General features: G+C 39.7%; 1 protein-coding gene across 6 annotated transcripts in view; it reads left to right on the top strand.

Annotated features, from left to right (window-relative positions):
- TPK1 (thiamin pyrophosphokinase 1) overlaps window positions 1-17498 on the top strand; it is a 361659-nt gene that overhangs the window by 222767 nt on the left and 121394 nt on the right. For all 6 annotated transcript variants that reach the window (XM_060304968.1, XM_060304970.1, XM_060304971.1 and 3 more), the window contains one exon: window positions 12071-12182. In XM_060304968.1, coding sequence (XP_060160951.1) covers window positions 12071-12182 — 112 coding nt within the window. The remainder of the gene's footprint in view (window positions 1-12070; window positions 12183-17498) is intronic.

Raw genomic sequence — 17498 nt, forward strand, 5'->3', positions numbered from 1 at the left:
AAGTCCTTTTGTACGATAAAAATAATAGGGAATGTTTAGAGCATTTACTCTGTGGCAGGCACTACTCTAAGTACCTCACATATCAAGTCATTTAATCCTCACAACAGTCCTTTCATTCTGGTTTGATAGATGAGGAAAGCGAAACACAAACATGGTGAAAAGATTCAAATCCAGAAGTCTTTCTTTAGCCCTTGTGCCTTTAACCACAGCACGGTACGTAGAACAGACTACCCCAGGCTGGCTCAGAACGAGGATTCGTTAATAATGACAGCATTTCCCTCAGACTCACTCCATGGACAGAATCTAAAGCCTAGCCAGAGTCCCCAGGGGCCGGAAGGGGGAAATGGAAAGCTTTCAGAAAGCTAGGAGTATTTCTCTTGAGAGGGTACAGTCAGTATGGAGATGGGTAGGTCTGACTTAACTTTTTTTTTTTTAATTAGGGTATTTTAGGTTGTTTTACAATGTTGTGTTAGTTTCTACTGTACAGGGAAGTGAAGCAGAGTTCCCTGTGCTTATACAGCAGGTTCTCATTAGTTATCTATTTATACATATTAGTTAGTGTCTATATGTCAATCCCAATCTCCCAATTCACCCTCCACTTTCTCCCCTTGGTGTCCATACATTTGTTCTCTACGTCTGTGTCTCTATTTCTGCTTTGCAAACCGGTTCATCTGTACCATTTTTCCAGATCCCACATATATGCGTTAATATACGATATTTGTTTTTCTCTTTCTGACCTACTTCACGGTATGACAGTCTCTTTGGCAGCTGAGTTGACTCTGGTGAGACAAGGGGAGATCTTGTCATGGTGACTTGGATAAGGTAGTAGTGAAAGAAATTGTGAGAATTGATAGGGATCTGGATATATTTAGAAGATAGAGTAAATGGGATTTCCTCAGGGGTATGAAAAAAGAAAAAAAAGAAACTTTCCACCTGAGTAGCTGGAAGGATGTAGTAGATATCCACTCAGATCAAAAGCTGTGTATGGGGCGGGTTTGAGATAAAAGATGAGGATGTATCAAATAGGCAGTTGTATGTTCAGGACCGGAGTTAGAGAGGGAAGTCTAGACTAGAGATACAAATTTGGATTTGCCAAGATCTACATGACTGAGCTCACAAAGGACATAAATATGGGTCGATTAGAGAGGAGAATCTAGCCGAGACCAAGGGACTGAGCCCTGAGGCAGTTCAGGTTTAGGATTTGGAGTGAAGAGGGGGAGCCAGCAAAGGAAATTGTGGGTGAAGAGGAAAACCAGGAGATTGTGGTGTTCTGGAAGCAAAGCAAAGACAGTATATCAAGGAGGTGTGAGTAATAACCCATTGCAAATTCTACTGATAGGTCAAGCCAGATGGGGACTAATAATTGACCACTGGGTTTAGCAGTTTGGAGGTCATGGGTTGTCTTGGTGAAAGCTGATTTGGAAAAGAGGTTAATTAAGCAAAGGCTTAATTGGAATGAATGTAAGAGAATTGGAACAGTGAATTTAGACAACCCTTTCTAGGAGTTTTAACGTAAGGAGGAACGAAGAAATGGTTAGCAAGGTGGCAGTTGGCACATGAATTGGAGGTTGAAAGTAGTTACATGAAACAGCTAAGCTTAGTGCCCCCTTTCGATAAATATTTGTTGTATTCCAACTGTGTGTCCAAGATGGTTCAGTGTTTTATAGACACAAAAAGTAATGAGCTGTAGTTTCTCTCCTTGAGGGCATGCAAGTAGCCCGGGCTGTGTGTTCATGGAGGGCTTTGGAGAAGAAGTGCTTTCATCAAAGAGGTGATACTGCTTCTAATTCATATTTTATAGGATCTGGGGGAGAAGCAAAACTGTCCTATCTGTTCCTGACTAAAAATACTCAAATCTTTAAAAAAAAAAAAAAACTTTTTTGTGTTAATTTTCTTTATCTTAGCCCACTCATTGATTTTGCTTTAACCATTCTTTGTGAACTTCTTGAAGACCCAATAAGTGCATTTTTGGGGGGAAAAAAAGTGTGTTTTGAAAACAGGAATGAGTGTCGCACACATCCTCGTCAGCACCCTCCTTATAGACAGTCATTAGCAGAGGACAATTAAAGGAATGAGGACATGTAAGTAGACTGAGAAACGTTGAAGAGAGGTAGCTGAGGTCAAGGAACATAGTTGTTCATTTACTTAATTCACTTACTGCACAAGTATTTATTATTTAGGATAAACTTCGGACAAGATCATGCCAAAGCTTAACTTGCTGATTGAGTATAGGGAACAGAAAGCAAGAATGGGAATAAAAGCAAAGGAATGAAATGGTCTGAGTGGCCTTTGAAGATAGAAGCCTGGAAAAACATGATGATATAGTAAAATGAAGTAGATGTTAAAATCACAGCATGCTTGGGTTTAGATCCCACGTCTGCTAGTTACTAGTTGAGTGGTCTTGAGCAACTTAATGGCTGTACTGAGTCCACAGTCTCTATTTCAGTAGTAACTCTACCACTCCAGGTTGTTATGGGAATTATGGCGCCCAGAAGAATATTAGGTCAGAGCAGATACTCAAAAATTGTTACCTTACTTCGCTCTCTTTTTCTTTAACTGGAACTTTTTCAATTATTTCTTCCAGAATATAAAGTTTGATAGTTGAGCTGGGGTTTGAAATAATTAAATGCATGCAGAGTTGTCCTTTTCTTTCCCCGCCTTCAGGAGCACTAACAATATCCCATGGCATTGTGAGCATAAGTGGAAAACAAAACAAAACAGAAGTAGACACATAGCTCAGTTAAACGTGCTGAACATCGGCCATACTGCATCTCCGCAAGCAGACATGCTTCCTGGAGTGTGTTTGAATAGGATAGTGAATAGGATCACCCAGTACGTCTGTCCACTGTCATACCACCTCACAATTACCCTTCACTCCGCGACCAGTCTTAATGACTTGCAGCCTCTGCTATAGCAGAAAGAAGTATGGGGGCGGGGAGGGGTGATGAATGACGAAAGGGAGGGGTCCAGTGGAGGAGAACGTGCAATACTTGGAGTAATTGTGGGAAGCTGTCTGTCTGTCGTAGGAGACCCTGCATAAAGCTCTTTTATAGAAGGAGAGTCGAAGTAGCTAAGGATACAAGGAGGACAGTTGAAATACATCTTGCAGTGCCGGCATTCCCATCAACTCTTTACCAACTGTGAGAACATTTGAGAAACAAGTTCAGTGGCTTTAGAGTCTGAACTGAATTTTATTTAAACTATTTGCTTGCATTGAAGAAAGAGAATCTTGGGTTACCTTAGTACTAGGCTCAGTTCAAATCGAGAATTCCAGAAATTAACTTGAAGCATTACATTTTGGATATGGTGAGCAGATATGAGACCTTAGAAGGAGTTCTTTGGAGTTTTCTAAAATTGGTGAACAGAGTTGGGGAGCTGTGCTCCTATAAAGAAGGACTATTTCAGAATAGGGGAGCATTTTAAAAAAGTAGTTTACTGAAAACTAGAGCTTCTGTATAGCAAATGGAGATATGATTCTTGTCTTTAAAATATCTTAATGTCTTATGAAGGTTAAACATAAAAATGTTTACATAAATTTTTTTCTCTTTCTCCCTTCCCGCTATATTTCATATTAGTCTTATGAGGTCTAATCACTTATTTTTTCTTTAAAAATTACTGGGCCAAAGTGACTAGGGTTTTATAAAATAAAGAGCAGAGAAGAGTGGAAAGAAAACTTGTGTTCAAGTTAAACTTGGAGGACTTGATAGAGGGAGAGGGGTAAGTAAATCAACGTTTATAATAGGAATGTTTGAAGCCCTGTTCGTGGCACCTTATACATGTTCTCATTTAGTCCTCAGAATAACCCAGTGAGGTAGTATTGTCATGCCCATTTTACATATAAACATAAAATGTGTACTCTGTATACGCCTTGAAGTGTATTTTGAATACTGTTGACGGGGTATTCATAATTGTTGGTTGTGTGTGGTTTATCGTAGTGTCCAATTAAGCAGACCTTATCCACACAGAGAATTCTGTCTTGGTGCCTATATGGAGACCTTTCAGTTCAACTGGGCCCTCTCTCATCTACTTTAATTTTGACAAAGATTTTTCTAAGCATATTGACACCTTTTTATTGATACTTTTTCCTTTTGTTCTAAACCATTAGTCAGATATTTGTTAGACACTTAGTACGTTCTTCCCCCTGTGCTATAAATCTGACAGAAGTGAAAGGCCAGGGTTTTGCCTTCAAAGAAATTTTATTCTTTTTAAGGATATAACATGCACCCATTTGAGAGGTACAGGACAGTAACAAAATGCTCTATTTTGTGGTGTAAATAAAGACTGTAGCTGTTAGAAGCAAGTGTGATCTATGTTAACTGGAATAACAGAGGGAGCTTTGAAAAGAAGGTAGTTTGACCTTTGCTTTGAAGCTGCTCTTGGTTAAGGATGGAGAAATAGCCTAAGAATAGACAGGGATTGTGGGCCTCCTGATCACACCATACATTAAGTAGAGTAACATTTATCTGAAGTTATTTGAAAACTCTGTGATCACTCTTTGACTCAAAATCTATCTTTCGTGTAACCTGTCCTGTCTCCACCGTTAGAAATGCTTGCTTCTGGGATAAGTATTGTCTTTAGAAAGGCATCGTTTAAAATGTCCATATGTTTTGGAGGAGCAAAGAGTAGGTTTCTGACAATTTAGTGTGAGGGCACTCACCAGATGATTTTCTCTGACTGGAATGAAAGGAAGGCTTAGAGATAGGATAGGATACATTGTAAGAAAATCATCAATACCGAGGTGCTAGTGTAGAAAGGATAAACATCGATTGCATCTGTTTTAATTTGAAATAGTTTAGTGTTGGGAGTTAAGGAGGAAATTAGCCAATCATACTATTTTACTGTCGCTAACAATAGTGGATATTTCTTAAATATCTTTGACTTTTAAATAAACTAGCTTAACAGGCATTCAGAAGGTTTTCTTTTGGATATACATGCACCCAGTATTGTCATTAATCGTTTAATCGAAAAATAAGCCTACCTTTTGTCAATATACACATAATTTCAGCCTCAGGTGACTAAATAATTTCCAAAACAAAAGTAAGATGGAGGTTATTAATTTCAAAACATATCACTGAAATGTTCTGGCTGTGGAAATATTCAACCAAAAATCATAGTTTCAGGTGCTGTGTGCAGAATCTCTATTCCAAATCAGTATTTTCCTAGGTGGATTTCATGAAATGCAAATTCCACAGGTAATTGTGAGGTGTTATTTTAAGGGGCAGGAGGAGGACCTGTAGTTAAGTAAGTTTGGGAAACACTCGCTCAGGTAAACAGAGTTTTTTGCTTCAAGACTACCTAGAGGGACTTCCTTGGTGGCGCACTGGTTAAGAATCCGCCTGCCAATGCAGGGGACGTGAGTTCGATTCCCTGGTCCGGGAAGATCCCACGTGCTGCAGAGCAACTAAGACCATGCGCCACAACTACTGAGCCTGCGCTCTAGAGCCCGCGAGCCACAACTATTGAGCCTGTGTGTCTAGAGCCCGTGTTCTGCAACAAGAGAAGCCACCGCGATGAAAAGACTGCACATCGCAACGAAGAGTAGCCCCCGCTCGATGCAACTAGAGAAAGCCTGCACGCAGCAACGAAGACCCAATTTAACCCAAAATCCATAAGTAAATTAAAAAAAAAAAAAGACTACCTAGAACACCTAGGATGCTGGTGTGTGTTGTGACTTCCAAGGGGGGAATCCAAGAAGCTATTGTTCTAATCTTAACCAGACCCCACGAGTAGTGTTCTGTGGGATACACTTTGGAAAATGTGGTTCTGACATGATTGGAAACTCTAAAAGCTCTCTATAGATAAGGAATTAATGCTTTTTCAAAAGGAAATGCAATCAATCAATCAATGATAAAGAAATATATATTAAACCAACACGCTTGAGTTCTGAATTCTACGTTTGTGGAGCAGAATAAAAGTCAATGTACGCGTCCTCTAGCTCTGAGATTTTACAACTATAAATTCACTGAAACGACCATTTCTCTCGGTACTACTTTCAGTCATGTGGGTAGTCGCAGTATGAAATGTACCAGCACAAAAGTCTATCTTTGTGTGGGAGAGGTACCCTCTTCTCCTAGTAAATATAAGCTAGATCCTTCCGTTGACTTCTTCCACTGTTCTTTCCAGGGGGCTATTTAAATTCCCGTCGTGTTAGCTGATGACTTTTTAAAGTACCTGGACAAACTAACAAAAGATGAGGTAGCACAGGTTAGCCTTGTATTTAATCAGTGTACAGCAGTATTCCACTCATACTGGGTCTAACCGTTTGCCAGAAATTTTAGCTGCAATTAGCCATGGGGTGTAAGTGCAGCATTAACAGCAATCTGATGAATGGTTATCCGCTTTATAGACGAGTATCGGTATCTGCTCCTTGAATCTTCTGCACTAAGTAGAAAGGACATTTGTGGTCTTCCTGTGTTCGGTTGCTTTGTGAATGATCTTGTGAAATTTCTCTGTATTTTGTGAACGCCACACTAAGATAACTTAGCCTAAAACTTAGCATCGTTATTGGATTAAAAGATTTAGAGATGTAAACAGGATTCAGATGCCTCAATGCTTGGAATTTTTGCAGAAGCAAAATCTAGGGTGAGCTGTATCCTTTCTCTCGGTCCTGTCCTTGTCATTTTCAAAGAGGAGGTAAAATACGATCAAAGGGACAGTGATTTCTTAGCCCTTCATTAGGTGTCCACTTGTGTGTGTTTTGCTCTAGCTTGGCATTACAGCCTAGGGACAGTGACTGCGATGCTGCCTGTCCTTTACATGCTCATAAGTATGACTTCCAGCGTAGGTGCCAAGCGCCATCTTTGTTGCCTTTACTGAATTACAATTTCATCCCTTATTGAGGTTGTTAATATGTTAAAAATAACCATGATTGGAAAACCAAACTGTCTATGATTTATTTTTGTTCCATCTCTACCATATAGAACTGCCTTTGACTTCGAAGAGTCATCTTAGCTCAGAACAGGTGACAGAATAGGAAGCTGTGCAGTGATTCATGAGAGTGGATGGAAGTCAATGATTAGTTCACGTGCCTGTGGTCTCCAGTCATGGCATAAATCTTTAGGGAAGTTCTTTACTGTCAGGCTGCATGCCTGCCTGTGTCAAATCCCATATAGGCTAGCGTATATTATGAATTGGGAAATCTGAGGGATGAACAAAAATTCCTTTTGTTGTCCACTGTAAGCACGTCACATAGACTTGAGGATACAGGAGAAAAGCATAGTATTGCTCTCTGTTAACCATACAAAGCTAAATTTTGTATATTTATGAACACAAAGACCATTCACTTGTGGCTAAACACCTTTTTGGAATGAGAGGAAAAACTGTTCATTGTTTGATTGTAGGCAAATACCTATCTGGGACTTTTTAGGTCCCAGAATGAAAATTTTCAAAGTCTGTCGAATCTTAAAATAATGAGGAAGGCAATGAATACATAGCAAGGCTAGAAGAGAAAGCTTACCATTGTGTCATTTAAACCAGTGGGGGTTTTTTGGGGGTTTTTTGTTCTTTTTTTTGCGGTATGCGGGCCTCTCACTGTTGTGGCCTCTCCCGTTGCGGAGCACAGCCTCCGGATGCACAGGCTCAGCGGCCATGGCTCACGGGCCCAGCCGCTCTGCAGCATGTGGGATCTTCCCGGACCGGGGCACGAACCCGTGTCCCCTGCGTCGGCAGGCGGACTCTCAACCGCTGCACCACCAGGGAAGCCCCCCAGTGGGGTTTTTAACAGCACCCTCCCACCCCGGGATCATAAAGCTTAACATGTGTTTGTGCTGTTGCCTTGGCATTATATGATACAAGTTGAAGAATCTTCCTAGGGAGTTAATATGCACGAGTTGAGAAATCATTCCTTATTTCCTTTATCATTCTTTACTGCAGTTAGCCAGAGCACCAAACATGGTAATGTGTTCAGCTGACCACTACCAAACCATTAACAGGCCACAAACAGAGGGAGGAAAGTCTTCAATTAGAAGATAGGAATTAACTGTAACAGATTGAAAATAAGACAACCCAAGGACACATGAGTCCCCTTTGATGAGAAATGAAGAAGTCACAGGTCTCACTGTCAGAGACAGAGGCGGAGCCATCTGGTCCAGGAGTGCATCCCTGCCCTTCTTGGTCCCAGAGCCCAGAGGACTACAGGTCACCTGCAACTCCTCTGACACGCTGTGCTTTCTGATGGGGACCCTGGCGGTACAGCCCCCATCAGGCTGGGATCCGCCACTGTGAAAAATCACCATCATTCCTATCCCTTCACTGCTGAAGCCAAAGCGATTGTAAGGAAATCAGAATGTCTGCAGTACCCTCTCTCATGAGCTCCTTTGATGAGAAAAGAGGCCTGGTTACTGCTTTCCAGAGTTGTTGAAGTGTTACGTTCGGCATCTCTGGGTGATAATTTGTACTGTATTTAGCATCTGTATCTTCAGAGAGAATTATTTCTATAACGGAAGGTAGTAGGGAGAAATAGAACTCAGAATTCATGTGGAAGCTATCAATGTAAATCAACTTAGGGAAAAGATTCTAAAGAAAGAAATAAAGGTGGCTCATATCTTAAAAAAAAAAAAAACCTTATTTCTTTTAGGGGGAAAAAGGCAGAACAAGGGGCTTCCCTGGTGGCGCAGTGGTTGAGAGTCCGCCTGCCGATGCAGGGGACACGGGTTCGTGCCCCGGTCCGGGAGGATCCCACATGCCATGGAGCGGTTGGGCCCGTGAGCCATGGCTGCTGAGCCTGTGCGTCCGGAGCCTGCGCTCCGGAACGGGAGAGGCCACAACAGTGAGAGGCCCGCGTACCGCAAAAAAAAAAAAAAAGAGCGGAACAATGTTGTAAAGGCTGCTCAGAAATGGCTGCATGCTTCTCCAGGTATGGTACCGCTCATCTGCTGGCCTAGGTTTTAAACCCGCCAGCACATTGCTGTTAGTCCCACTGAAGGGATGAGAAAGTGAAAGGTCATTGAGAGACTTTTAAAAAATAACAATACTCTATGCTTAGAGCAGTTTTACATTTACTGAAAATTTAGCAGATGACATGGAGGGTTCCCATATACCCCCTCTCCTGCTGGCAGTTTCCCCTATTACCTTGCATTAGTGTGGTACCTTTGTTACAAATAGTGAACCAATATTGATACATTATTAAGGAAAGTCCCTAATTTACAGAGTTCACTCCTGGTGTGTGGTACATCTGTGGTTTTGACAGATGCCTCATGTCACGTATTCACCATCACGGTGTCACATAGAATAGCTCTCCTGCCCTAAAAATCTCCCGTGCTCCACCCATCTCTCCACCCCACCCCGATGCCTCAGGTGATCCTCCTTGTGGCTTCTGCGGTGCGCCCTCGGCCTGCGAGCCTCTTTGCCCTCCTGTCATGAGTTGGCGCTTGTTCATCCTTCAGTTCCCACACAAGCATCATTGCTCAGGGCGCCCCTTGCTTGCATGCTGCCCTCCACTCCCCACACCAGATCGGATCTCTGATCTGTCATCTTTCCTCCTTCCCTGTGCTTTGCCTTCCATGCAGTGGTCACAGGTTTCATGTATACAGTTGGGTGAATAACTTGTCTGTGACACTGGCTTGGAGGTTCCTGAATGAGTAATAGGGCAGGATGAAGAACAGAGCTATTTCAGATCCCATTCCTCAGTCCCGCTGCCTGTGCTTAAACATGTTACCCGCGTTACCAATAACTCAGGACAGGAGCAATTTTTAAATCCCCCTTAAAAATAATCTGCAACTTTAGGCTCTATTTCCTGATTCCCGTATGATGTAAAATGATGAGAAAATAAAGACCACTGCACTTTCTTCTACTCTTTTCCTTACTTGTGCCTTCTGACAATTATAGCATTACTTTTACACTGAAATATGTAGAAATTTTCTGTAATTATAATATGCTTTATATGCCTTTGCTCTAAATTACACTAAAAGAAAAACACCAAAGATCATTATTCAAGAATGAGATAAGTTTTTATTTCGCTCCTGAGTTTTTCCCATGGCTATCTCCCAGTTATTCCTCTTTCTTGAATTACTGTTTTTAGTAATTACTCATAATTACTGAATTATTAGAATATTTTCTCTATTTTTTTCCTTCAGAAGAGTCTAAGAATTTCTAAATCTTGTATCACTTCATATCTAAAGTATGTATTTGTTATTTTATTTTTATGAGATTTCAATGTTGGGTCAGTAGTACTCGTTAGTTCATAGCACATTACCATCTCTGGTCCAGGCAAGAATCCTCATTGGTTGATTGATCCATTGCTTCCCTTTTGTCCCTACATCGTTTCCCATTACGCAAACATGTTAGTGTGTGTGTATATATGAATATACATTTTTAATTTTGTTAGTAGAAAAAGTGCCTTATTGTGTTTGCATTTATTTTAATTTACATAGATAGGTTCTGTCATTTATCACGATTCTGTTTCCTACTATGTGTACTGTGTTTTCTATCCATCCACATTTCTCTGTGTGCATCTAATCCATTGCTTGGTGTATATCTACAAGTGTTGCTTACCTTTCTTCCAATGATGGACACCAAGTTCAAATGTATTTTAAATTTTCTTTAAAAATCTTCCTTGTGGGCTTCCCTGGTGGCACAGTGGTTGAGAGTCCGCCTGCCGATGCAGGGGACACGGGTTCGTGCCCCAGTCCGGGAAGACCCCACATGCCGCGGAGCGGCCGGGCCCGTGAGCCATGGCCGCTGAGCCTGCGCGTCCGGAGCCTGTGCTCCGCAACGGGAGAGGCCACAACAGTGAGAGACCCGTGTACCGCAAAAAAAAAAAAAAAAAAAAATCTTCCTTGTGTTTGAATGTATTTAAGCCCTTCTAATTGAATTTGTGCCCTCTGATTGAATGTTCAAATGGAAATATATGTATATGAATTGTACAGGCAGTAAATGTCTGAATGAACTTGTGTTAAACACAAGGATTCCTATGTATAATAATCTAGAGAATTGTTTTCCTAATAAAAGCAATCTTTTGACAAAAGACAAATCCTACTTGCATGTTGAGGCCTGGATACAGTAGAATAAGTTCTCAGAAATTTACAATATACAGCACAAAAGGCATAGTTGCAATAAAAGTAAAATGACTGTACAAGGAGACCTAGATACCTTAGTTTGGTAATATGTCATATATTAAATACACTTTAAAGCAATATTTTATTAAAATGAAGAATATGTTTTGGAGCTCATTCCTTCAGAGTTATTTGAATTATGAAAAATACATTTTTTACTCTATTATTGAATGCATGCATGTCTTGACATTTTCCCATAAGAACTTGAGGTATCTTTCTACAAAGACTGTATACCCTGAGGATAATGAATAGGGTAGGAATGGAAAAGCATTACTTTGTAGGAGAGGCATTTCCAAGTATTTTATTTAAAAGCAAAGCTTGTGGCCTTGATTGAGCATTACATTTAACTTTAACCTTCTTGTAAACTGAAAAATTGAAAACATGGTAGATTATATCAGTTTTCATAATCAGAATAGAAGAAGCATACTCATTTCTCAGGGCAGATGCTCTATTTCCTGGTAGAGGTACGCCCCACTGAGCATCTCCTAGAGCAGCTGTGGGTATAGGAAAGAGGCCAACCATTAGTAGGGCTTACACTGAATTCTCAACGTTAGGAGCCCAGTTCTCAGATAAAAAGCAGAGATTTTACTGAGGAAGCAATGTTGTATTTACACTCAAGCAAGTGTTTGATTAAGAGCCTAGAATTCTGTATCACTTAGTGCTATATCTTTAGCACGTGGAATCTTGGAAGTGGCAGGTATAGGTAGGAATTCTGATTCTGCCCCTTGCTACCTGTGTGGTCCTGGACACATTTAATCTCTGCGAACTTCAATTTTCTGATATATAAAGGTAATAATTAACAATAAACTACCTTGTAAAACTGTTGCTAGGATTAAGTCAGGTGAAAGTTCCTAGGATAATTCAGTACGTACTACGTAAGTATGTTGTTAGGATTAAGTGTGATAAACCACGTGAAGTTCCTAGGATGGTACCTGGTGCGTATGGCCAGGTCTTCAGTGAGCATTAACGGGCCTTCCTTGCCCTTCCCCATCTTAACGAGCCTTCCTTCTCTACCTCAGGGAAAGCACAAATTGCACGTCGATACCGGAATGGAAGGTGATTGGTGTGGCCTCATTCCTGTTGGACAGCCATGCAATCAGGTTACGACAACAGGCCTAAAGTGGAACGTCAGTAAGTAAAACCCTTGCACAAAGGGAGGTTTTCTTTCTTTCTTTTTTTAAAAATTTCTCTTGATAAATAATTAGAAGTGGAATTACTAGGTCATATGGGAACTCTATGTTTAACCTTTCAAGAAACTGTCAGACTATTTTCCAAAGCAGCTGTACCAATTTTATATTCCTACCAGTGATGTATGAAGGTTCCAGTTTCTCCATATCCTCACCAACACTTGTTGTTGTTATTATTATTATTCCCATCCTAGTGAGTATGAAGTGTTATCTCATTGTGGTTTTTATCTGCTTTTTCCTGATGACTAATGATGTTGAATGTATTTTCATGTGCTTGTGGGCCATTCGTATATTTTCTTTGGAGTAATGTCTATTTAGATCTTTTGCATATATTTTAATTGGGTTATCTCTTTTTTTTATGTTGAGTTGTAAGATTCCCTTATGTATTCTGGATAAAAGTCCTTTATCAGATATATGATTTGAAAATATTTTCTCAGAGTCTTTGGCATATCTTTTTATTTTCTGAAATTTAATTAACTAAGTGTATTAAGTTAATCTAATTTAAATTTGATGAAGTCTAATTTTTTCTTTTATGGATCATACTTCCGGTGTCGTATTTAAGCACTCTTTGCCCAGCCTTCTTCACGATTCCGTACGCCTGAAACCTACTTTACTTTTCCAGAGAAGTAGCTATTCTTACTAAAATAGTTATTTTTATAATCAAACACCTGAGATTTTATAAGATTAACTGTTCTTACTAAATTTTAAAGTGTTCTTCAGTACTTATGAACTGTATTCAGTACTGTACCTCGGTACTAGTCATACTAAAACTGTCTGGTTTGAAAAGAACAAAAAATGAGGTGGATCTGTTCATGAAATAAATTCCAAAAGAAACTATCAGGCATTATGAAATGAATCATCCCTAGTCTCTAAGAATAACAGTAGTTTAATCAAAGGGCTTTGACTGAATGTCAAAGGGATTATTTCATGATTGACCAATACCTCTAAGGTTGTAAAAAGTAAAATACGGAACCATGTCATTCTTCTGTAACATGTAAAACTTTGAGGTTCCTACAAGGAAATAAATACTTCAAGAAATAAAAACATTGAAGATTAAAAGATATTTTAAAAGGCCTTTCTATGAGCCATTGCTGAAACAATTAGGAAAAGAACTAGAGATATTTTGAAGCAAAAGTCTGGCAATCTCATCAGAATTTGAAAGGACGGTGAGAACAGATCTCCTCCAGTGCATAGAAATCTGTGTGACAGGCTCTGAAGCGGTTAGCTGAAACTGACATGAGCTCCCATCAGAAGCTTTATTTGAAAACATTTCCAGCCTAAAACAGTTGTTTTACTGTCTGGAGCTCCCATTCTTTCCAAGGACCCAGTCTAGACAATGGTGAGTTTCCTCCTGGATCTGGTAGTGACCTCACTTTCCAGGGCCAACGCCAAGACACGCTGGGCACTGTGCAAAGTGAACAGGAGGGTTGACCATATAGCTTCCTTTATCTTACAGGAACAGGCAAGAGTTGGAGGATACAAGAGATTCTTCTGTGCTCGTTAGAACATCCTCAGAACCCTTGCATTCCACACCAAAATGCACATCCTAATTCTTTTTTTTCTAATTGAAACTTATAAAAATGTTTTATACAATTTTTAAAGGTTATATCCATGTACAGTTATTACAGAACATTAGCTATACTCCCCGTGTTGTGCAGTACATCCCGATCGTACACCCAGTAGTTTGCACCTCCCACTCCCCTCCCCCTGTATTGCCCACCCTCCACCCGTAACCACTAGTTTGCTCTCTGTATCTGTGAATCTGCTTCTTTTTTGTTATATTGACTAGTTGGTTGTATTTTTTAATTCTACATATAAGTGATATCATACAGTATCTGAGTAATAATATTTAGTCCAGGAAGGGGCCTTGGGCATGACGGAGCTTTTAATCTTCTTGTCTGTGATGATGTTTCAGTCCTGCCGAAATGCTCTACGCTATTCCTTACCTGTATATTTACAGATTGCTTCAACTTTTGAAATAGATACTTTTTTCTCTACAACTCTGTGAAAATAAGAAATAGGAACTTCACAGGATATGAAAAGCAACAGAGTTGAGACGCAAATGTTTCATCAATGGTATGTGGTAAAAGTGCTAATGAATGGGGTCTTCTGATAGGTAATATTGCCTCATTAAAAAGCCATAAAAATAACTGTGAAATGACACCATGTTGGCTTGGAGAGACGTGGGTAGATCTTTTTCACAGAGAGGGTCCTGCTTTACTCAGTGTCATTATGAAAGCAGAGCTTGATGTCAGTTTGTCTGTCACCCCTACAAAGTGGCAGGACAGGGCTGGACCCAGAGGAGGAGAAAGGAGCTATAGTAACTTAGGAGTCGCTCACATCCTGGGTCAAGGAGCATAAGCAAGTCCTCATAAGGAGATGCAGCACAGTCTTCCTCAGGCGGTCTGGAGGCTGGCACTCCCCCTGTCTGCGCCCACACTAAAAGATGAGTCCACTTTCCGGTAAGAGTCACCTGTTTCAATCTGTGCTATCTCCCATCATGGTCTGTGTTTAAAACAAGTGCCTGTGGTGGTACCACCATCCAGAAGTGTATCTTTACTAATTTTGTTGAAACTACCTCTATTATAATACTTTAATTCATAGCAATATACTGTGAACAGTCTGTGGTGTGTGTCTGGCACTAGAGTCTCTCTAGGCTGTGTACACATGGGACTAAAACAGCTGCATCATAGGCAATGGCATCCTCATCTTTACTAGACCTGCCATATAGCTCTGAGAGTGGAAATGCCCGTGTACACTCATCTCAGGAATACACAGGCGTTCCCGTGCTTCACGTCCTTACCCTGTTCTCGGTATTGTCACATTTAATCATTTTTGCCAGTCTGCTGAGTGTCAATGATATTTCATTGTGGTCTCTGATTGCTGGTGAGGGAAAGCATCTTTTTCTAGTTATTAGCCATGTGGATTTCCTCTTCTGTGAATTGCTACTTTCTTCTGCCCTTTTAGCCCTTGGACTGTTTGTTTCTTTCTTACTAATTCTTAGAAGCTCTTCGGACCCTAATGATCTTCCTCCTGGCTATACATTGCCTTTGCCATTTGTTTATGCCATTTTTGTACACAGAGAGGTTATTAAGTTAAAGGTAGTCAAATTTATCAGTCTTTTTCTTTCAGATTTGTAATTTCTGTGTCATAAATCATCTTTCTATTCCCTGTGGTTGTAAAGATGTTCTCACAGTTTAGTTTTGAGGGCGATTTTTTTAGGTTTCTCCTTTCACCTGAAATTGATTTTTGTGTATGATATGAGTTAGGGATCTGATTTTTTTTCCTTACTGATAACCAACTGCCCTAGCATCATTAATCATCCTTTTTCCAGTGATTTGTGATATACCATAAGTTTTCATATTCATGGGTGTGTTTCTTTGATCTCTAGTCTCTGCCTTTGACTTACATTCTTCTTCCTGTACTGATACCACACTGCCTTAATTAACATAGCTTTATAATAAATATTGAAATGTGTTGAGTCTACCAACCTTGTTCTTCGAAATTTTCATGGCTATTCCTGGCTTTTTTCTCTTCTTTGTAAACTTTAGCATTAGCGTGACAAGTGTCACGCATACAATTCCATCGTAATTTTTATTGGGATTACATTTAATTTACAGATTATTTTGGGGAGACCAGAACAATTGGGGAAGAGAATTCCTGCATGAAACTGAGTCTTCCCATCCATAAACATAATGTATCTCTCCATTTAATTAGAACTTTTTAATTGCTTTTGATAATTAAAAAAATTTGTCTAAAAGATTCTGTACTTCTTACATAAGATTTGTCTGTAGAAACCTTGTATTTTGTGCTGCCATTGTAACTACACCTTTAAAAATTACAGGACTTCCCTGCTGGTCCAGTGGTTAAGACTCTGTGCTTCCAATGCAGGGGGCGTGGGTTCAATCCCTGGTCGGGGAACTAATAACATTCTGCGTGGTGCGGCCAAAAAATAAATAAAAATGATATTTTCTGAGTTCATTGGTGCTATATACACATACAAGTGACTTCAGTAGATTATATTAATATATTTCTGAATACTTCCATTGTTTCTAAAAAAGTGACTTGGGTTTTCTATAGAGCCACATTTTTGTTAGTAATCGAGTTTTCTTTCTTCTTCATCTGTAACAAATAGGATTGTGTTCAGTTATGAGTAACTGAAATAGTAGCTTTAAAAACTGACCCCCTTTCCCCCTTCATGTAACAAAGTATAGAGTTAAGTAGTTACAGGGCAAGGTTTCTATGGTTTCCTCAGCCTTTGCCTCAAAACATAAGATGTCTCTGTTGCAACTCCAGCCACTATGTTCCCCGTTCGGCATCAGGTGGGAAAAAACGGAAGAAAGGAAGTAGGGCAGCACATATTGCTGGAAAACAAGGCATCAGGGATTCCCAGCATTTCCAGAAATCCTTCCTGCATCTAATCTTTTGCCTCAGTGGCTAGAACTATCAAATACCACCCTAGCAGCAAAGGAGTCTGGGACATGAAATTTTTTAATCTAAGGACATAGTCACCGCAAATAAAACCGAGGTTCTGTCAGTGAGGAAAGAAAGAATGAGTAGGAGTCTGCTCTTCTTTCAAAAAAATGCCTTTTCTTTGTCTGCCATCTTGATGAACACTTTAGCCACATATATAATAAAACTCTTTTAACTTTCTTCCAGCCATACTCTTCTGGATTTCTGTTGTTGCTGTCGATGAATCCATGATCAGACTAATTCTTATTTGTTTATAATGTCTTTAACTCTATCAACTCTTTAGACCTTATGTTTTTCTTTGATGTTCTGCAGATTTACTACAGTATGTTTAAGTGTAACTTCTCTCTTGCTCTAGTTGGTTTTCCTTAGCTCTGATAATTGGTGTTCATTGATTCTGAAAATTTTTCAGATATCCCCATTTTTCAGACAAGGGCATGGTAGTTCAAAGCCCTAGTTAGTGATTTGCCCAAATTCATATCATTAAGGGATTGATACACTCAAAATTTGAATTCAGGTCTTCAATGCTGTTTTTCCTGTTTCTAACTAGTAAATGAAAGACCTTCCATATAAAATAAGTTGATGTTTTAAAAAAATCACTAAAATGAATTTGGGATAAAGAGAAAAATACAAGAGGAAGTTAACTGTAGACAGGGGAAAGAAAGTAAAGGAGATAGGAAAGAGGACAATAATGGTAGGAAATTAAAAGTAATTTGGAAGAAAAATAAAAATGCTGAGGGACAGAACTTCTAACTTCTCTACACTTTTGCCTAAGAAAAATATTAAATGG

The sequence above is a fragment of the Globicephala melas genome, chromosome 9 (genome assembly GCF_963455315.2).
Source record: "Globicephala melas chromosome 9, mGloMel1.2, whole genome shotgun sequence".
In the NCBI taxonomy this organism is placed as follows: domain Eukaryota; kingdom Metazoa; phylum Chordata; class Mammalia; order Artiodactyla; family Delphinidae; genus Globicephala; species Globicephala melas.